The sequence below is a fragment of the Sceloporus occidentalis genome, unplaced genomic scaffold, assembly GCF_023333645.1.
Source record: "Sceloporus occidentalis isolate IW3139 unplaced genomic scaffold, rSceOcc1.0.p SCAF_1, whole genome shotgun sequence".
NCBI lineage: Eukaryota > Metazoa > Chordata > Lepidosauria > Squamata > Phrynosomatidae > Sceloporus > Sceloporus occidentalis.
In genome coordinates, this window is record NW_028316981.1 from 302825777 (window position 1) to 302848303 (window position 22527).

The 22527-nt window shown below is 39.5% G+C and overlaps 1 protein-coding gene across 1 annotated transcript; it reads right to left on the minus strand.

Moving 5' to 3' along the window:
* Window positions 1-1497: 1497 nt before the first annotated feature.
* On the minus strand, window positions 1498-22409 carry CUNH18orf54 (chromosome unknown C18orf54 homolog). Its single transcript, XM_089497382.1, has 8 exons — window positions 22359-22409; window positions 20485-20791; window positions 17031-17756; window positions 16334-16484; window positions 7886-7991; window positions 6835-6966; window positions 6088-6158; window positions 1498-2698 (listed from the first exon to the last, which is right to left on the minus strand). Exons 2-8 carry the CDS (start codon window positions 20768-20770, stop codon window positions 2614-2616), a joined length of 1557 nt encoding a protein of 518 aa, XP_089353508.1. The 5' UTR covers window positions 20771-20791; window positions 22359-22409; the 3' UTR covers window positions 1498-2613.
* Window positions 22410-22527: the final 118 nt, after the last annotated feature.

Below are 22527 nucleotides of genomic sequence, written 5' to 3' on the forward strand. Positions count from 1 at the left end.
CAAAACTAGAAGGAGCCAGTGTGATGAAGTGGTTTGAGCATGGGACTATGACTGTGAAGACCAGGGTTTGAATCCTGGCTCTACCATGTAAACCCACAAGCTGACCTTGGGTAAGTCACAGTCTCTCAGCCACAGAGAACAGCAATGGCAAACCCTCTGTGAAGAAACTTGCCAAGAAATCCCTGTGGCCTTTGGATCAACATAAGTCAGAAGACTTGAAGGCACACAACTACAAAGCAAAACCAGATCATAGAAGAATAAATGTACAGAACCTGGTATCAACAAAATAAGAAGGAAATAACTCAAAACACCCTTCACTAACTCATTACCTTCCATTCCAAAACCACCCACCATCCATCATGGTGTTTTGTATCAACTCTTGTTTATTCTTAGCCAACCTCTCCTGTACAATGACAAAGATTTACAAATCTTCTCTTGTCCAATCCAACACATTCAGAATTTAGAAAACAGCAGTGCATAAAACCCCTCAGCAAAAGACATACTTCAGCTCTGGATGAACTTTCTCGTAATGCTACTAGGCCCAACTGTCCTCACTATCCAGACTTTCTACACATTTATGTACAGAAATGTGTTAACAGGTTTAGGTTGTGTTCCACTGATGCATCTAACAATGCTAGCTGTTCCAATAATAGCATATAATGAATGAGTGAAGAGTGAGAATACTCATCCAGTTATGAGGTTGTCATCTGACTGAGAGATTGTCAAATTGCCTTTACACCACAGGTAGGTGTACCATTATATCTGCCATCTTGCAGATCAAATGAACAATGAGAACTAGGATCACAGAGGATATATTTCTGAGGAGGAAATCTTAATTATTATTTTTTTTTAAAAAAATACTCCCTGGTAAGGGTGCTTGGGATTGCATTAAGTTCCTAACAATCCAATTAGATTTACTTCTGAGTAGATGCGCTTAGGATCATACTAAAAGTAGTTTGACATTACTATTACTCAAGTAAAAAAATAAAATGAAATTCAGGGATCTAATGTGTGCACATTAACTGAAAATATAGCCAAATGCCCCGCACTAATCAGTTGTTGTTAGCTGCCTTCAAGTCAACCTCGACTCATAGCGACCCTGTGAATGAGATGTCTCCAAGTCCCCCTATCTTCTGCCTCTCTGCTCAGGTCCTGTAGGCTCAGGCTTGTGGTCTCCCTAATTGATTCTATCTATCTGGCATACAGTCTTCTTCTTTCTACTGCCCTTTACCTTCTCCAGTATCACTGTCTTTTCAAATGAGTTGTGTCTTCTCATGATGTGGCCAAACTGACATCCTCAATTTAGTCATCTTGGCTTCCAGGGAGAGTTCAGGCTTGATTTGTTCTAGGATCCCATTGTTTTGTCTTTTTGGCCATCCACTATATCCTCAGAACTCTTCTCCAGCACAACATGTCAAATGAATTAATCTTCCTCCTATCTGCTTTCTTCACTGTCCAGCTCTCACACCCATACATGGTAATGGGAAATACAATGACTTGGCTGTACTACCATTTAATCACAAAAAAATATTCCATCAGAATTGGAACAACTAATGAGGTGACAGTACACCACCCTAAACAAAAGATGTTCTGCTTCTGAAACTTTTAAGGGTGCTTCTGTAATTTCCCACTCATTTTATAACATCCTTAGAAAGGTAATAATGAACGCACTTGTCCTTTGTGTTTTAACTGTCCACATTCTTAAGAAAAGGTGTTGGAAGCCACCTCTGTACAAAAACTGATGGTTTTCAACATAGTTTCATACACAGCATGCCACTTTTAAGCAAAAAGTGTTAGACATCACAGCTTGATTCTCACATTTTCCCAGAGAACTGAGATGCGCCATCCTACGCATCTTGGATATATTTTTCCTATGCTGAAATCTAATCTTATGATACTGAGCTTGATTACAAGGGCAGGGAGCAATGTCTATATTCTGAGAAAAGTGGATTACTCCTTCCAGCACTGTCAAATCAACCAAACATTTAAGTCTATTTCATTTGTGCATAACAAATATCATATAGATTCACAAAAAGTACATATTGCAGTGATATTATGGTAACATTTTCATTTTCTGGGGCCATTCCCCACAGGATGAGCACAGAAAATCTATTTGTACTGATGTAATACTATCCTCCCCCCCTCCCCCCAGCATGTAGGCTTCTGTAACCACAAATATCAAAGATTATAAAACTAACTCCATGGACCCACATTAGAACCTTACTTTTGTTTTCTTCCTCAGCAATAGTCACCAGTGTGCTACATGAAATGGAGGGGAATTTTAAAAACTGTTTGTGATACGGAAGGGAGAGGAGGCAAAAGTACCACTGGGCAAGTGTAATCTCCTTCTATAGGCCTGTACAGCTCTTCTGAATGTTTCTGAAGATGTTTTCAGTGCTAGAAGATCCCATTAGATTCCAGTCAGTTCGAAGTGCTACTTATGCATGCCTGTTTCAGATGTATTTATTCAAACAATGAAGAGTTATAGAAATACTGTGCTTCCTTAAAAAGATTCTGAAGAGTGTCCAGGCCACAATTACACTATGCCAAAAATTTTCTCATTCAACTGGATTCAAAATTTACCCAACATACAAAGTTATGACAATTTATGCTTCATGTCTTGGTGAATTCTTTTGATTCTTCTTTGCAAACTGTATCTTCAACCAGGCCTTTAAGTCGAGATAAATGATGCAAAGCCCTATGAAGAAAACAGGGAAAAGAGGCCACATAATTTATTATATAAGCTTTATTTATTATATTTATTTATAATTTTATATGCGCAAATATATAGCCAAGATAGTTATACTGTGCATAGAACAGGGACTATCTGAACAGTTTCCCTCATGGTATAGAGTACACTGGCTATGTGGAAACAAAGCCTATCACCAACCTTTTCCCAACAGGTCAGGAAGCTGTTACCTGGTCTGGCTAGCTCCTCCGATAACCATAAACAAAACCCATCTGCCCATTTATTATTTATCTTGACATGCAGCTGGGTCACTAAAATCTGGCAGTACAGGCAGGTGTGCTTAGTATAAAAGTCAGTCATTCGCTTCCAAGGACTGCTAGAAAGTGTGCTGATCCAGACTGTTGATATGACGGAGGAGCTAGCCATGAAAACTAAACAGTTAAGGCGTATCCTTGCAAAATCAAATGGCCTTAGATCTAATCCTAGCTCTGCAAGGTGGGGTATGCACTGCACTGAATTCTGAGGGTTCTGCTTCAAGGTGGTAATTCTTCCTACAATTCATGGTCAATACAGTTGTCCCTCCATATTCGCCAGGGTTAGGGGAACAAGACCCCCGTGAATATGGAAAAACCACAAATAACAAAAACACTGTTTTTACCTGAGAGGACACCTCTCTAGGAATCTCTAGGACCTCCAGGGCAACTCTGTGGTCAATGTCCAACATACACTGATCATAGAATGGCACTGGAGTAGTTACAAATGGTCTTTCAGTGCAACTTTTAGTTAAAGTTGACCACACAGTTGCACTGGAGGACCTAGACAGTCCTAGAGAGAACGTATTAATGAAATCCGTGAATAATCAAATCCGCAAATATCGAAGCCGCAAATATGGAGGAATGACTGTACTCTTACACAATGTTCTTAAAGCAGACTTCATCCTTTTGCATAAAGGTGTGTTCCACTTTTGGGGGCACTCCATATTCTGCTAGTACTTCTATAAGATGTAATTGATGGATAAAAACCTTCACATCTCTGTCCATGTGTATTATCAATGGGCTGTTGCAGAGAAGACTTGAGCAATTCAATCTCTTTTATAGTACAGTGCGCCCAGTACTTGTAATGGGTCTCGAGCATACGCACTATTTCTTTTAAGGGGGGGAGGGGGGTCCAGAATGGATCCTCCGTGTAAAAGAAGGGCGCACAGTATAAAAGAAGCTTTGCTAAATGAGCCCTAAAGATTACTTCATCTAGGCTTCCGTTTCTAACCAACTTGATGCATCTAGGAGATTCATAAGCATCTGGCCATGGAGGGAGAGATGCAGGCCCAGCTCCATCAGGCCTGGCCTGAGCTAAGAAGCCGAGCCCTCCCTTCAGTCCATCTGGTGCCATCCAGTCATGGAGGGAGAAAGCAGGCCCAGCTCCATCAGGCCAGGCCTAGAATAAGAAGCCAAGCCCTACCTCCAATCCATCTGCCTTGGTCCAGGCCTCAGAGGGAGAGAAGAACTGCTGGACCTGATCCCTTCCCTATCGCCATTCCCTTTTCTTTTTGTGTAGTGTCTTTTTATATTGTAAGCCTGAGGGCAGGGAACTGTCATATTAAAAACAGTAATAATTGTAAGCCGGTCTGAGAGCCTTTAGGGCTGAAGGGCAGGGTATAAATACCATAAATAATAAATAAATAATCAGCATGTCTTGATATATCTCAGCTGAAAGCTAACAAACCCCTGTACTTTTTTTTCCATCTGTGATGCAGAACAGTAAGATCATATGAATGGGTTATATTCATAAGTAACCTTAATTTCAGCTGTTGTGAAATGTTACTTTTGCATTTTGGTTCGGTTGATTATGAGATTGAGAAACAAATATTCCTTTGGGACACTTTCCAGCACTATCCAGAAAAAAAGAAAAGCTAACTGATGTATTTAAGGCATGGATGGGCACCGTAGGGCCTGTGGATTCCTTGTGTTCCCCCAGACAAAGGTATACCCTTCCACCACCCAGATAGCACACAGCCTCTACATGCCTCATTTTAGCCTTTAAAGCCCCCTGTAATGGCAGAAGGGATCGAAACTGGGACAGAGATGCTCCTGGCAGATTAGGGAATAGAGATTCAGCCTGTCCTGGACGGAATTCCATTCCCCCTGAAGACAATGTTTACAATTTGGGTGTACTCCTGGATTCAGCCCTGAACTGAATCACATGCAGAGTTACAGTTAGTGTACTAGCTATACCCATTCCTGGAGATATCTGATCTGGACATGATGTCTTGGTTACATCCCTTGGGTATCACATGTCATGGTTATATCCCTTTGGATAGCAGTGATATGGTCTACTTTAAAAAGGACACAGAAACCTCAGCTGGCCCAAAGAGCTGCAGCCAGCCAGATTAACTGGGGTTGGCTACAGGGAGCATGCAATTCCCTGCTACAATTGGTTGCCAAGTCATTTCCGAGCACAACTCAAAGTACTTGCTATGATCTATATACCCTTTAAGCCTTCCTGAGGAGCTCCGTCTCATGACCCCCTTGGAAACATTTAAAAAGAGACTTAAAACTGTACTCTTTTGCCAAGCTCCCCCCCCCCCCCCCGAAGAGTGGAGACCAATTTGCTTGTTGACAATGATATTCTACCTTGCCCCTGGATGTGGATGTTTGATGGATTGTATTGATGGAGTATTGATGTAATATTTTTGTACTTTTATAAGAATGTCATATGTATTTGATTTTAGTAGTCTGTAACCCCGCTTTGATCCTTTGGGAGAGGCAGGGAAACACAAATAAATTATTATTATTATTATTATTATTATTATTAAGACTTGAGTCCAGTTTATATGAAAGACCATACCATCTAGAATGACCTGCCCAAGCTCTAAGATCCAAGAGGTAGGTACTTCTCTCAGCCCCATCACCTCCTCAGACTTGTTTGATGGGAACAAAGGAAAGGGCCTTCTTGGTGGCTGCTCCAAGGCTTTGGAACTTCTCCTCTAGGGAGGCTATTGTGGCTTCTTCCTTGCTGTTCTTTCATCAGGAGAAAAACTTTTTATTCTGTCAGGCTTCTACAAAGTGACTATAATGCACTTTTTATGGTATGATATCTTGATTGACTTTCATCTTCTTAAATTTTAAACATTTTAATTCTATTGGTTAGTTACTTGCATTTTAACATGACTTTTATATTGTTTTTACTGATGTTTTTGTACATATTTGAATCTGTATTAGTTTTAATATTTTATAAGCCTCCTTGAGTCTTAGTATTGAGAAAAAGAGGAAAATAAATTGATATATAGTAATAAGCATTCTGTTTCAATCTTCCCTGCTTTTTGCCAACAGAAATGTATGATCCATGACCTAACCCCACCTAACTATTTTAGATAACTGGTTTGAGGATTGTTCACTTACCTCTGAAGAGACTGTCTTACAGGTATGGTATCATGATTACACAGATTAAATTCCACATCATCATCTAAGGTCTGAAAAAGGAGCAAAGTTTACTCAGCAGAACACTTCAAGGTCATGTATCCTCCTCCTCCTCCTCTCTTTGCAATTGAAGAGGCAAAATTTCAAAGGTCATTTAAAATTCATATGTGCTAGCCGATAAGCTTGACTCTATTTTATTACAACTTTCCCATCTATGCATATCATATTCCTATTTCTTTTCTGTATCAAATTTTAGATTCTAAGTTCCTTGAAGCAGACCCCTAACCTATTACCCATATGGCACAACTGATGCAGTTAAACAGCGGTGACAATAATACAGGCATATTTACAAGATTGTTGCATGGACATAGTAAATGAAGAGTAATATAAACTTACATAAATGCTAACATTAATTAATTAATTCCTTTGGGACAAGCAGCATTAATACTCACTGTCTAGATTATCTGGATTAATGTTTATTGACATTTTAGTATCGTGTGTTTCAAGATATCCCCTATTATACTATTTCATATTGCAGTTTCAGCATGCCATGTGCTTTACAATCTTTTAAAGATTTATTTCTTTTTATTTCTAAGTCCTTTGAATTTAGGCAACTCTGTCCAAATTTTTAGAGGTCACTTTTTCAATAACCCTTTTCAAGCAACAGCAAAAAGGAATACAAAATAATTAAACTCCAAGGGGAGTCTAATTCAAAATGAAACTGCTTACTTTTTTAAACTCCTCATTTTGTCCAGTAGTTTTGTTCCAGTTAAAGCTGTGCTGAACTGCTTGAAGATTAAATAGCATTAGCTTCAAAGCTTCCACAGGCCCATGATGATTCCCTCCAGAAAATGTACTCTCCTGGAAGCAAAAAAGACATGATAATCAAAGGACACTGAACTTAATGTAATAGTTGAAAAAGTTCTTCTTCCAATTGAACCTGGATGGCTGAAATTTAAAGACACATTTCCCACCTTTAGTATTATTTGTATATAAATAATATTACCCAGCTCCTTTAAGTGAGTGCTTAGTGTGCCTATTTTTTAGTTTTAGCACTATGGATTATGTTCCAGCATGAGAACAGGCACCCAATAGACAGCTATACAAAACAATTCATTGTGCTTATCATAGCAGAAATAATTCCATCTAAAAGTTTCTTCTCAAACTGTGAACATTCTGGAAATGCTTATACATGAAATGGAAGTACATGGTTCTCCTATTACTTGTAAATTGTGATTTTCAGTTTTCCTTGTTTTTGTTAGTTGCCCTTGAGTTGACTTTGACTCATGACAACCCTGTGGATGAAGACACCTCCAATACTACCTATCTTCCACTGCTCTGCTCAGGCCCTGCAAACCCATGCCTGTGACACCCTTACTTGAGTTGATCCATCTGGCATGCAGCCTTCCCCTCCTTCTTCTACCCTCCATACATATCAAGAAATATTCTGTTATTATTTCTTCTTAGAAATGAGAGATAATAGTAAGATATATCTTCCCTAACTTCTATTTCCAACTAGGAGAGCAAGGAAGACACATGAAATTCGACTGTTATCCCTGATCAATTGTTGGAGACAACAGAATGACTTCCTCTTCACTCTGAGAAGTCAAGTAGAGTGGGAGCATGAGTCTTCACAACTGACTGGATGCTAGAACATTTTTGAGCTTTCCTTGATTGGCAGTCAGATTCCAGGGTACTGAATAACACTGCAGGTAAATAACACTGTTGTTTGTGTTCTACGAAACAGCAGGTTTTTGCCTGAGCTTCCTTGTTAACTTACCTGGCTGCAGTTCTTTAAACAATCTTCCAAAAATCCATTCACAATATTTGTTTTGGGGCTTTGCAGAGAGTTCTCCTCCTCACAGCACACAGGCACTGGAGACCTCCTATGGAGAAGATTTGGAGCTTAATGCCTTGCTTGAAATGTTTTTCCATTCTCAGCTACAGTATGTGAAAACAAATGAACTTTGCATCATATTTTGCACCTTAAAACTAGACAGTGGCCACATACACATGTAACAATGCGTCAGCCTTTATTCAGCCTGACTATGGTTTGTTGAAACATCTGAAGCTCGACCATGCAAATACAAAACAGTACAATACAATTTAAAAAAACACAATATTTTTTCAACAACATGCCCCAGGTTTAAGCCGTTGTTAGTTGCTTGCTTACAAATCTTCCATGTTTCTAGCAATGTCTACTGATGTCATGCTGTGATGTCAGTATGATGTCATTTTGTGGCAGGGGTATACATGATTACAGCCATCATAGGAGCTGGGAGAGCATAAAGTCTGTAGCTACATTTGCAATTACCCAAATTCCCTTTCCACCAGCAAGAACCTAAAGTAGAATTTTTCTCTTTTTTTTTCAATACAAGAATATAGGGTCATCCGAGCAGAAGCCAGCAGCAACAGAGGAATGAGGGAAGGCCCTGGCCACACCCACCTGGCAGAGGAGGAAGCAGGAAGCCCAGACAGTTGGATCTTTCACGGAGGCGGCAGCAACCCGGAGGTGCAGCGCGGCATGGAGGAGAGTGGCCAAACGCCGGGAGGGAGGCCTCAAAAAGCCCCTCCCCACCGCAACTGACATCAGCGAAGGCGGAAGCAACCCGGAGGTGCAGCGCGGCGCGGAGGAGAGCGGCTAAACGCCAGGGGGGAGGCCTCAAAAAACCCCTCCCCACCGCAACTGACACCAGCGGAGGCGGCAGCAACCCGAAGGGAAAATTGGTTTGAGGAGGGCAATTAGGAATGGGAACTCTAGGACGGGCCTCAGAGTGGTGAAGAGGAAGAAGGGTAAAAAGAGAAAATCACGGGGAGGTTAGATAAAGGAGTATAGGGGCTGTCAGGAGTTTAATGAATCTAGCCTGAGGAGAATAGAAATAAAGGAGGAAGGAAAAGGAGGAGTAGAGAGTAAAGAGGCTTGGATCGCAGTGCAACCTAGTTAGGACTTAGTACCAACTAGGCTGTGTACTAATAGGGGGATACCTGGTTGAAGAAGTAAAAACTAGTGCAATCAGGCAGAAATCGCTCCTGATAAGGGGCGATGAGGAAGGTGCTAGCGTAGGACTCAGATAGGTGAAGAGGATTAAGACAGAAAAGAGGAGAGAGAGAAGAAAGTAGGGGGAGGAAGGGAAGGAGTCAAGAGTGGCGGCGCCCTCTATTAGTGTTCTGAGGCAGAAATTAAGGTCTGCACAGACTATGCGGTGAAAGCAAGAGTATATAGAAGAAATAGAAATAAAAAGGAAAGAAAAGAGGGATAGAAGTTATAGAGGTTAGAGGAAATAGAATGAGCAAAAGACCGACTACTAGGCAATATAAACAAACACAAAATATGTCACAAAGTAAAGGAAGATTGCCATCAGTGTCACCGGAAAGACAAGCAGACGTGGGAATACAAATTGCTAATCTGCTGGAAGAATTTAAAACATTTAAAAAGGATATGAAGCAGGAGATGAGGGAAAATAGAGAGGAGATCAAGGAAGAGGTAAGAAAGAAGATGGATAAATTAGGAGGGAAAATAGAGAGAATATTAGAGGAAATTATACAAGTAAAAAAAGAAGTTAAAGAGGTTAAAATAAGAACTCACGACTTAGAAAGAGTATCAAAGTCTGTTAAGGAAAGGCTACAACAAGAGGAATGGAGAGGAAGTCAATTGGAACTGAAAAGCAGAGAGAAGTGTATCAAGCTCAGGGGGTTATCTGAAAATCTGAATGAGGATCTAGAAGAGAGAATAAATCCAGCCTTAGAAAAATTCTTAAAGATAGAAGAAGGAAAAATGGAAATAGAAATAGACAGAATGTTTAGAGTTAACTCAATAGTGGCCAAGGAAAGAAAAGTACCAAGAGATATATAGTGATCTACCTATTAAGAACAAAAATAAGGGACTTGATAATTCAAAAAAGTTCCAATACGAAACTGGTCATAGGAAATGAAGAAGTAAAAATATTTAAAGATATTCCCAGTCAAATATTGAAGACAAGACAGGAATATAAATTTCTTACAAGATTATTGACAAAAGGGAATGTAGAATACAGGTGGGAGAAGGTAGAAGGTGTATCCTTTATTTATAGACAAAGAAGATATAGAGTAGACACTAAACAGAAACCGAAAGAATGGTACGAGAAAATAAAACAGGAGTGGGGAGGAGAAAACAGAAAAGAACAGTAAAGAAATAAAGAAAAAGGAGGTGTAAGAAACATAAAGAAGTAAGATAGAGGCAAAATACAATAGTTGTTTAAAAACAAGGATAAGGGAATCAGTTTGTGGAATTACTGTTATAGTATAACTTTGCAACTTAGTGGGAAAGTAATCTCTGGGGGATAATGATGACTCTTAAATGTTTAACGTGGAATGTAAAAGGGTTAAACTCTGGAGCAAAGAGAGCTCATGTTTTTCACTACATAGAAAAGCAGAAAGCTAATATTATTTGTTTACAAGAGACACATATAGATAAAAGAGATACAAAGTATCTAAAGAGACCAAAGCTTGGTACAGTGTATAGCTCGTCTAATGATAAAAGAAAAAAAGGAGTAGCATTATATGTGGACAAGAACATTCAAAGTAAAGAAGTTGCTACAGATCAAAAAGGACATTATGTAGTTATAGAGATAAAAAGGGGAGAAGCACAAGTGTTGGTATTGGGGATTTATGCACCTTTTAAAGAGAAAGAAAATTTCTTTAGAAAATTACAGGACATAATTATGGAACAAAAGAAGGACAAAGTAATCGTGATGGGAGACTGGAATGGGGTATTTGACCCCAAAGAGGACAGATCGACACAAGTTGATAAAGAGAAAAGAAAAATAAGGGAGAGTATGGAAAACTGCCGAAAATGGCGTTTGAGTTATTGGATAATTGTGTGTTACAGGAAGCAGGGAAATATAAGTATGGGAAAGAAAAGGGGTATACTTTTTTTTCCGAAAGGCACAAATCAATGTCCAGAATAGACATGTTTGTTATATCTAAAGCACTATTACCAAACATTAAGAAATTAGAGGTATTACCGAAAATCGTGTCAGATCACAACCCAGTTGTATTATATTTAAATGGAAAGAAAAAGGAGTGGGCATGGAGGTTGAATGAGTCCCTATTGGAAGATAAAGAAAGTGTGAAATATATAAAAGAGGAGCTGAAATGGTTCTTTAAAGAAAACAATGGCAGGTTATAGACCGCCCATTTGGGGCGGTCTGGACCCGCCCCTTTCCCCGGAGTATCGGGGCTTCAGCGGCTACACCGGCAGCCGCTGAGGCCCCGATCCGCCGCTTTTCGGGCTGCGGGGAAGCAGCAAAACGCTGCTTCCCCGCAGCCAGAAAAGGGGTGTCCTTGGGGCTTCAAGCCCCAAGGACACCCTGTGGCGGCAGGGAGGGGGAGAAAGGGGCTGCTTGGCCCCTTTCTCCCTTGCTTCGCTGGGCGCAGCCGTCTGAAGGCTGCACCCAGCGAAGCAAAGCGGCGCCGCGGACCAGGAAGGAGCTCCGAAACGGAGCTCCTTCCTGGTCCGCAGAAAGGGCGCCCTAGGTGCCCTGCCGCGGATTGAGGACGTCACGTCCACGCCGCCCCATGTAGAGGCGGCGCAGCCATCACGTCCTCACAGCGGCGGCCATATGGAAGGGCCGCCGCCGTTTAGTGCGTGACAGGCACGCACTAGGGTTAGGGCGGTGCAGAAGCACCGCCCTTTTGTAACGCTAGTGCGTGCTCGTCACGCACTAAAGCGCCGGTGTGTAACTGGCCAATAAGGAGGGAGTAAGATTAAAGATATTATGGGACACATGTAAAGCAGTTGCAAGGGGTTTATTTTTGAAATTAGGAGTGAAAAAGATGAAAGAAAGGAATTTACAGAATATAATGGAAAGATGTAGAGAGAAAGAGGCGCAATTAAGAGAAAATCCGAAGAGTGAAAGGGTTAGAGAGGAATTAAATTTCATACAGAGACAAATTAAGGAAGAACTAAACAAAGAAGTGGAATGGCAACTAAAAAGGTGTAGACAATGGTTTTTTGAGGAAGCAAATAAACCCGGAAAATGGCTAGCACAAAGGTTAAGGAAATTAAAAGAAAAAAAGTTAATTGTGGAATTAAAAAGTGGGGGAAGAATATATAAAGAACAAGCAGAATTGAAGAGAATATTTAAAGATTACTATAAGGCACTATATAAAGAGGATAAGACAGGGAATGAACAACAGGAAAAGATAATAAAATATTTAGAGGCTCAAAAGATAGAGCCATTAGAGAAAGAACAACAAGATAAACTAAATGTACCAATAGCAATAGGAGAACTGAAAGAGGCAATCAGGAGAGCCAGGAGTGGTACAACACCAGGACCAGATGGACTATCAGGAGCTTTTTATAAAAAAAATTGAAGATGAGATAGCTCCACACTTGTTGGAAGTATTTAATAGTATTGGAAAGGAAGGTCAACCAGAATCATGGAGAGGAGCGAATATAGCTGTGTTACTTAAAGAAGGTAAAGAGGAGACGGAGCCGAAGAATTATAGGCCGATTTCCTTGATAAATAATGATTATAAATTGTTAACATCTATTTTAGCTGAAAGATTGAAGATAATATTGAAAGATAAGATCCATGCGGATCAGAATGGATTCTTACCAGAGAGGCAAATAAGGGAAAACCAAAGAACGGTTATAGATGTGTTAGAATACTATAATGTTCATAAAGAAAAGAAGGTGGCACTTACGTTTATAGATGCCGAAAAGGCATACAATAATGTAAGCTGGCAGTTTATGTATGAGTTGCTGGAAAAAATTGGAATAGGGGAAACTTTCTTAGGTTGGATAAAAGAGTTGTATAAAGGACAAAAAGCTTGTGTAATAGTAAATGGGGAAAATCCCAAGACTTTGAGGTACAGAAGGGGACAAGGCAGGGGTGCCCGCTGTCCCCTTTATTATTTATCATGGTAATTGAAGTTTTGTTGCAAAATATAAGACAGAATGAGAAGATAAGAGGTGTTAAAGTGAAAGATCAGATTTATAAAGTGAAAGCATACGCGGACGATGTGGTGGTCTTCGTGGAAGACCCTGTAAATAGTATGATGGAACTAAAAGAAGTGTTACAAGAATTTGGTGCAGTGGCAGGATTTAAGGTTAATGTAGACAAGACAGCTATGATGACTAAAAATAGGACAAAAAAGGAGGAGGAGAAATTGGAAGAAATGACAGGGTTTAAAGTTCAGAATAAAGTAAACTATTTGGAAATTTGGATAACGAAGAGAGTGGGAGATTTATTTGCTAATAACTATAAGAAAAAATAAAAGGAAATAAAAGAGGATTTGGGTAGATGGTCTAGATTACATTTATCACTCTCTGGAAGGATAGCAGCTATAAAAGCGAATGTTCTCCCCAAATTTCTGTTTATATTTCAGAATTTGCCTATTATTAATAGCGACAAATGTTTTCATGAATGGAGAAAAGAGTTGGCAAAATTTATTTGGGCTGGCAGGAAGGCACGGATAAAGTGGAACAATGTCCGGGAAAGCAGCCAAAGGGCTGATAAGGCAGCTAGTTCTCAAACAAACAAACCCCCTCCCAGCACAGCAAAGTCAGTGTAAGCTACACAGTCCTGGAGATTCACAGTAGTTCTAGCAAAAGGGATTACCAAGAGAATTGTCAGATGGTCCGAGGTTCAGGGTAACAGATAGGCAGGTCGATGAAGCAGTCCAAGGTCAAGGTTTCCAGGTAGTCAAGACAAGAAGCCAAAGGAGCCAGAGACAGAGTCTTTCCTCTAAAAGAGTCAGATATCCACTGGCAAAGAACCACACATGCTCCAGGTGCTTAAGAAGGCAAGGAGCCGGCCTTCAGCTGTGTCTGATTACGAAGACGCTTCTGATAAAGCCTCCGAGATCTTCGAAGGCCCTCTCTTTCTGCTCGACGCTCATTGAAGGTAGGCACACTGCCCAGATCCTCCTCCATGTCCACAGCCTCGGCACCAGGCAAACTTGACTGCTGAACCTCTGGAGGGGCCATAGGCTCTGCTCCAGCAGAACTAGGGCCAGCCTCTGGCTCCTCCATTACAGGTTCAAGCCCCAGAGGCTCTGGCTCCTCCATTACAGGTTCAGGTCCCAGGGGCTCTAGCTCATCCTCTGAGTCCTCCAAGCCGTCCTCCAGGCTGGGCATGACATACGTTATTGATGATAAGAATAGAGGAGGGTTGGGAGCTCCGGACTTACAGAAATATTACTATGCGTGTGGAATGTTATGGTTGGAAGATTGGATTAATCTGAAAAACGAAAGAATATTGAGCTTGGAAGGTCATAATATTAAAGCTGGATGGCACGGATATTTGATATACAAAAGATGGAAGGAAGATAAGGAGTTTAAAAATCATGTGATAAGAAAAGGTGTGCTGAGAATTTGGGAATATTGTGAAAAGAGATTTTATAGCAAGATTCCAAGGTGGACATCACCACAGGAAGCACATTTTGGAAAATTTAAAAAGACAAAAGAGGAGTGGATAACATATGAGCATATCTTGGAAGAAGGAGAAAAAGTGACCTTAAAAATAAAATCTAAAGAGAAATTAGAGAAAGAAAATATAAAAATAGAGTGGTTCCCATATAAACAATTGGAAGAAAGGTTTAAAAAAGATATGAGTCAAAAGGGAATAGAGAAAGATAACAATGAGCTGGACGTTATAATTTTAGAAAAACGGAAAAAGAAAAAGATATCAAAATATTATGGGGAGCTATTAAAGAGGGATCTGGAACAAGAATGTATAAAGGAAAACATGATAAAGTGGAGCCAGATATTACAACAAAATATATGTTTAGAAAATTGGGAATCGTCGTGGAGGAAAACTAGTAAGTTCACCTTGGCACAGAGTTTGAAAGAAAACTATTATAAGGTGTTTTATTTGTGGTATTGGACACCTGTTAAACTCTCAAAAATATTTAAAAATGTAAATAAATTATGTTGGAAGTGTGAAAAGGCAGAAGGGACATTTTACCACATGTGGTGGTTGTGTAAGAAAGCAAAGCAGTTCTGGGGAAAGATACATGAAGCGATGAAGGAAATACTAGGAAGTGCTTTCCTGAGAAACCCCGAGCTATTCTTGCTAAACATGACAGATGTGATAGGAAGGGAAATAGAAAGAAAACGTTGGAAAATAGTGTTATATATGGTGACAACGGCGAGATTGTTATATGCCCAAAAGTGGAAAAGGACTGAGGTTCCTACGCTAAAAGAGTGGATCGATAGATTATTGGATATGAGAGAATCGGATAGATTATCTAAAAGGCTAAAGGGTGAAAAAGAGGAGGAGGTCAAGGATGAAGATGAATGGGATATAATAATGAGATACTGGGAAAAAAGTATAAGAAAGTTAGAATAAGGAAGAAAAAAAATGATGATTATAGACAAAGAGGAATAAAAAGATAAAGAAATGAGAGGTACATAGATAAAAGGCGTGAGGGGGAGATAAAACATAAAGAAACATATGTATAAGAAAAAGAAACGTATGGGTTGGTTTCAGTGTGATTTATTAAAGGGGGGAGGGGCAAGGAAAGGGGGAGAAGGGTGGGGGGAGGGGGAATAGGGGAGGAATGGGAGGGATAAAGAAACAGTAGAAAAAATATAAGAATGTATGTATGTAAATACAATAGATGTCTATTGTGGAAAAAGGTGTGTAAAAGAAAAGGCAAATAAAAAATAAAATTAAAAAAAAAAGAATATGGGGTCATCCAATGAAGCTAAATGGTTAGATATTTATGACAAGAAAAAGAAAGGATTTTTCACAGAGCATATAGGTAAACTATGGAATTTAATGCCACAAGTGTGGTGATGTTCGCCAGTTTAGATGAGTTTTAAAAGTAGATTAGACATTTCATGGAGGATAAAGCAACAATGAGAATAAGTCACTGTGGGTATATAAATGCATCTTAATTCTTGTTGCAAGAAAATGACAATGCAAAAGGGATATTAACCTCCTGTCCTGCTTTCAAGTTTCTTATAAGCACCTGGTAGGCAACTGTGGGGATATGCTGTTGGAATGGATAGAGATGTGTTATGATTTAGAGCTCCTCATATCTTTTCTCAAAAAGAAGAAGAAATCCCACAAAACAGCAGGAAGTGTATACTAAGTGTGTTTATAGTTTAGCTTCAGGTGAGTTAGAGATCTTCAAAAACCAAGATGCTGAAGTCATGGTATTAACAAATATCAAAATCAGACATATCTGCTATGTTTTTATAACAAAACTACTGTATATGGATCACTTGTTTACTCACAAACCAACTGGAACATTATCCCATGATCTTTCTCCTTCTAGCACATCCACTGTACAAGGGCTGCCATCATTTTTCAGGAACCTAGTTAATTCCTCAGCAGATGTGTCTAGAGTTCTCCTTGTCTTCTGAAGTAATAAATCAACATCATCATCTAGAATAATCAATCATATACATCACAATTAAATGCAAGTAAAATATTTTAACTGTTTTTATTTTTTAAACAATTGTAAGCTGTTTTCAATCCCATTTTGGGAGAAAGGAGGGATATAAGTGCAGTAAATAAATAAGTAAATAAAGTCATACCTTACACATTACTTAAATCAAGCATGAGTACCTATAATTATAATCTCTTTGTCTTTTATTTTAACTTGGAAATGCAGCCTCTCCCCCCAAAATGTATGCTGCAACATGAACAAAAAGCACTGTGGTGCTTTAAAGGTTAATGCTTTCATTATATCCTATATTTTTGGTGGACTAGAACCCACTTCATTATACACATACAATATTATTCTCAGCTGGCAGAAAAAGACAAGTAGAGAGAAAGATTTTACAAAGTGGGAATAAGCAGTCACAGAACAGGAAGTATTCAATAACTTCCGACATTTTTATGCAAAGGTCAAATGCACAGAAGATAAGGCCAGTGACTACTTTACAATAGCAGATTCCCTGACAAACTACTTATGTTTTTATTACTTACCTTTAAACAGATGCATGTGGTTTTTAAAGTTCTGAGATGGAGTATCATACTGACAGTTTTTTTTAACATCATGTTTATATTCCATGTCCAACATATTACTGTTGCCCAAGATGTTTGATCTATCCTGAGACTGACTCCGTGTAAGCTTCTTCCTATTTTGCAAAGATATGGGATCCCTCTCCTCAGTGTGTGGCAGGATATAATTTTCACTGCTTGAATCTGACAGAAGATTATGACTCTTCAACCAGGCTGGATATTTGAAATCAGGAATGCTGCTTATCCCTGAAATGCTCAAGTCAGATTTTTGGCTTGTAAGCCACCTTGGATAGTTATGAGAAACAAACTCTGGGTCTTGTTTTATCAGTGGATTCTTCCTAGGAAGCCCAGAATCATATTTGTGAAATGTATGTTTTGTGTGCATTTTTCTATTAGAACTTCCATGCAAAGAGGAAACAGGATTTTTTGTAAGATTAAATTCTTCTTTATGGCCAAACAATGAAGTCCTGTGAGGAAAACAGGAAACTGATGCTGACTGTGACTTTCTGTTCAGATTGCTGCCTGGACCAACTGGTCTTAAGACAGAAGATTGGATAAAAGATGCAGAACCATCTGCAGGGAATGCCAGGAGGTCATCTGTAGTGAGACTGAGCATATCCAGCTCATATGCAGCTTTTCTCCTTAGATGTGGAGCCACTGAATTTAGTGTTTCACACTGCTTTAAATTCTCTAAAGATGGAAAACAAAAAGTAATTTCACAGATCTGTCACTTTCCAAAATGATCTTTTAAAAGTCCTTAAAAAGTATAACATATATATTTGTAAAAGTACTGAAGCTGAGATCTCATTGATCACAATGGGATTTGCTTTTGAGTACACCTATAGAGGCTTCTAGACAGCAGCTTTGCAGTTGTCATATGCCCAAGGAAAATAATTACCATGCAAGCCATGTGCTACATTTGTTGCTTAAGCAACAGACATATACGTGAAGAAGGTGGTACATGGAAACCACACATTTTGAGACAGTACATTGTTCACAACTAAATATTATATACAAAATATGTGAAAAGGAAATCAGAAGTGAGACTTTCTGAGATTGTCCTCAACACACAAATAAAATATACCTATTGCTGGTCCCAATACCGTAGAAAATCTTCCAAACATTTTGACCAATGGTATTGCACTTTAGCAAAATTGTAGAGTTGTCTAAAAGGAGACAGGTAGACATATGAAGTAGAACAACTACTTTATTATTGGACACAAGTACTGTAATATGAGATATTATGGGATCTGAAATCTATTTGGACACATAAGTCTCATCTGGTAACTTAAAAGAAGGCATAAGTGAGGTCTCTTCCAACTCTATGATTCTATGTGCAATTAATTCTGATTTATTTTTTGCTGGCTATGTTTATACTTTCCAAACAAAGGTAAATTAATATTCCAATGACAGTGTTTAAACAGAAAATAGTATACTGTAAAAAACAGAAACAACAACTTTCTTATATAAAATAATTATATATACAATTTATAAGAGAACATCATGTAGACATATATGATGTCTACCACAAAGATTTAGTGCCTGGGGCTGCATCTACATTGCAGCAATAATCTGGTTTGACAACACTTTAACAGAGCTCTGTTGTGGTGCCACAACAGACTATATTTCCCAGAATTCCATAGCACTGAGCCATGGCAGTTAAAGTGGTGTCAAACTGGACTACTGGAACAGTATCAAAAAATCCATGGTGTCTATGCAATATTTGAAAAAAAAAATTCAAATCTGTATTGAATGTGTTAGTCCTTTCCATATGTGCAAGCACAAGTACACACACACAAACACAAACATAAACAAATCTGTAAACAAATATACAGGTGCTGCCTTTATCTCCTGAAATAGCCACACAGTATGGACACAAACATCCCACATACTGGAGAGGCTATACATAGGAAGCTGCCTTTTGTGGAGTGACACCCCTGATTCATCTAGCCCAGTAATGCTAACAGCAACTATCCAGGATTTCAGACTATAACCTCCCTAGTCTGAAATTCCGGCAGGCCTTTTTTTTTTTTTTTTGGGGGGGGGGTTAAAAAACAAAAATAAAACAGAAGTCACATTTTGGTATTTTTAGTGTGTGTGTGTGTGTTTAAAAACAGGGGTTTGTTTGTTTGTTTAAACCAGTTTTTTGCATTAATGTGTAAGACTACATGAATATAGGACTGAGTCAGAAAATTAAGTAGCAAAATGCAGTTCAGATGTTATGCTTACTAGCTTAAATAACAATTGTTCTTTAAAAAGTGCTCTTTTAACAAAAATTGCTTTGGCTGAAATTATATTAATTGAAGGACTGGTTTCTGAATAGCATTTCTTGCACTATAAAATAAAGTGAGTAAAAAGCAGCAACTAATAGTGGATACTGGTCTAACAATGAACAACTGCCAAATGAAATGTTAAAATTAAAATCTTGACACAGTAAGAGAGTTGGAAAATAGTAATAATAGCCAGACTTTTTTAAAAAAATAGGAATAATCAATTTAAATTAACCTAAATTATTATTAATAGTAGAAGCAGCAGTATTCTGCTTTTCCCCTAAAATTGTTACTCAAAGCAGCTTACAGTCTAAAAGCAAAGCACAATTAAAAACATACAAAAGTGACAATTAAAATTAAACCAGTCAACCCTGGATTCCAGGGATTAAATCTGTGACTGTCTGTATACAAAATGTGCTTCAGCAGTGAGCTACAGCCTTCTTCACACTTTCATATTAAGAATATGTGTTGTGAGTTAAGCTTTCTGAAGGAAGATGCTCTCAAAATGTTATTAACAGGATAAAATGAGAAGCTAGATTCAGAACTGGAACTAAATGTATCTGAAGGACCTAATAAGAATTTACCGTTCAACAATTACAGCAGTGCCATATTAGTAGCTTCTTAGCTGGGAAAGCCTCCAGAGAACCTCTGAAGCCAGAAATTAAGAAACAATATTTTTATCTAGGAATCTGACACATGAAGTACCATTAGCAAAGGGCAAACTGATACAGACAAATTCTTTACAGTTTGACAATGCTTTATTTTCTTTGTTAATGTACAGATAAGAAACCTTCATCATCTCACAGACAAATTTAGAAAGATAAACTGGGATGATGCATAATACTTAGGAATTGAGGAACAGGAGTTTCTCTGATGTCATGCACCCTGGAACAATTCATAAATCTCTCCAGTGATGTGCTTTGAATTTGGGAAACATGTTATGCATTAGATAGCTTTCATTTATATCTCATGCACAAACCTACCACTTACATTAAACACGTAAACCCAAGGACATGAAAATAAGTCCAAAGGTATGCAAACACTGAAAAAAGCATTAGCTGTATCATTCCAATGACACTTCCAGAGTGGCCTATAGTAGAGGCCACACTTTCCCTTACTATATATCACATAAAGACAAAAACCCATACCGTATTTGTGACTGAAATTGTCTTTTGAAGACCTGAAGTCTCTGGGAGTACTCTGAGTGATGCAGATTTTCCCAGGCCTTAAATCTGGCGATGCAAAGCTGCGATCAAAATCTTCAATGTATGCTTCTAGAGCTTGAGATGCAGACTGATACAACTTGTCCTTGTACTGAACTGAACTGTGGGAGTTTAAGGAGCTGCTATTGCTATGAAGATTACAGTTTGCCAGCAGGGAAGACACGGTTGATTCCGGAGAGTAGACATTGTCCTTTTTCATCAAACAAGCCATGGGTCTTCACCAAATCGCCTCCTGGAACGATAGTGTACGTTTTAGAAAACTGTCATCAATTAAGAAAGCAAAAAGTATGAGGCAGACATCTGGTTTGTCAAAACTGCATGAACAGTGTCACATGTGCCCCCATATTCCTGTAATTTGCCCTGGCTTTCCTGCCCCAGGGACTGACCCAAGGCAAGATAGCATAGGCTTGGCCCATACTATCCTGGCCATCTGCTTAGGGACCTGGACACACAGTGAGTGATTTATAGTTTGTGGTTCTTGAACAAATATATATATGAAGGGAGACTGCTGAACTGAATTATATTCACAAATTCCAACCCATGAGGAGGCGTTTGAACAAAGATAACAGCTTCAAGGCACACTACATCTCTCACTACCTCACACTAATGAAAGGAAACTTCTCTGAGAGTTTTTGAACCCAGGAAAACTGAATTTTGGTAAGCAGTTCTCTTGCTTTCACACATCAACTACCAAAGATCTGAAAACCCTGTATCACTTCACCTTTGAAAATGTAGGGCAAGGGACGTGATTTGCATCTTTATGGGTCCTATTATGTTCCATCCCACTCCCTCCTCTGTGTAAATGTGCTTTAATGTTGTTATGAGCCTTCAAGTCATTTCCTACCTATGCTAACCCTAAGGCAAACGAAACCCATCATGTTTGTGAGTGTGTGTGTGACCCAGTGGGTTTCCATGGCTGAACAGGGAATTGAACCCTGGTTTCCAGAATTATTGCTGACAAAATACTGATCTGATGCAGAAAGCCATTCTGGCGTAGTGGTTCAAGCAATGGATTATGACTCTGGAGGCCAGGTTTCGAATCCTTGGAAACCCAGTGGGTGACCTTGGGCAAAAGTCACACTCTCTCAGCCTCTCAGGGGAAAGTATTGGCAGACCCTCTCTGAACAAATCTTACCAAGATAATCCTATAAGTCAGAAACAACTTGAAGGCACACAACAACAGCAACAACAACGCAAGCTCAAGAACCTTTCCTGCTTTTCTATCTGAAACCCTGGAGTTCATAAGCCAGCCATGGAAACATTGAGGGTGACCATTGGTGATTCACACTCTCAGCCCCAGAAAATCCCATTTCAGGGTTGCCATAAGTCAGAAACAACCTGAACTCACACAACAACAACAACAGCCACTGGTGAAGCAGTGTTTCCCAAACTTTGCTCCTCCAGATGTTCTGGATTTCAGTTCCCATAATTCCTGAACTCTTGGGAATTCTGTGAGGTGAAGAAGTCCAAAACCCAAAAGTTTGGGGTCACAGCAACCAGTGCAAGTGGCTCCAGGGAAGCCACACTCTCTCAGCCTCAGCCTCAGCCTCAGGGGAAGGCAGTGGCCAACCTCCTCTGCAGAAACCTTGCCAGGAAACCCCCATTGTGGGCTCACCATAAGTCAGAATAGACTTGAACCTGAGCAGCCTTTCCTGCTTCTCTATCTGAAACCCAGGGCCCTAAAAGTCACACAGACACGCGGAGGAGGCACGTGTGAACCCTCCCTCAGGCAACACGGGTACTGCCTGCCCCCTTCCCTCCCAAAAAACCGGCTTCAGGGCGGCCACAAAGCAACCCACCTCAGCCTCCAGCTGCCATGACACTCCCTCCTTCCCTCCCGCCTCCCAGCTTTGAAGGCGAAACACCGCCTCTTCTAAAATGGCCGCCGACAACAGCTCCAATGCGCATGCTCACCCGAGTCCACAGGCCTTCGCTAACCAATCTTTGAGCGAGGCGCGGCCGTCGGGC

Excerpts from the sequence above, each read along its gene's own strand:
- CUNH18orf54 (XM_089497382.1), bottom strand. The coding sequence starts at position 20,770 with ATGGCTTGTTTGATGAAAAAGGACAATGTCTACTCTCCGGAATCAACC. Across the intron at positions 7,992-16,333 it reads GATAATGTTCCAGTTGGTTT|GAGGTCTCCAGTGCCTGTGT; the intron begins GTGAGTAAACAA and ends TCTTCTCCATAG. Across the intron at positions 2,699-6,087 it reads GTAAGACAGTCTCTTCAGAG|GGCTTTGCATCATTTATCTC; the intron begins GTAAGTGAACAA and ends TTTTCTTCATAG.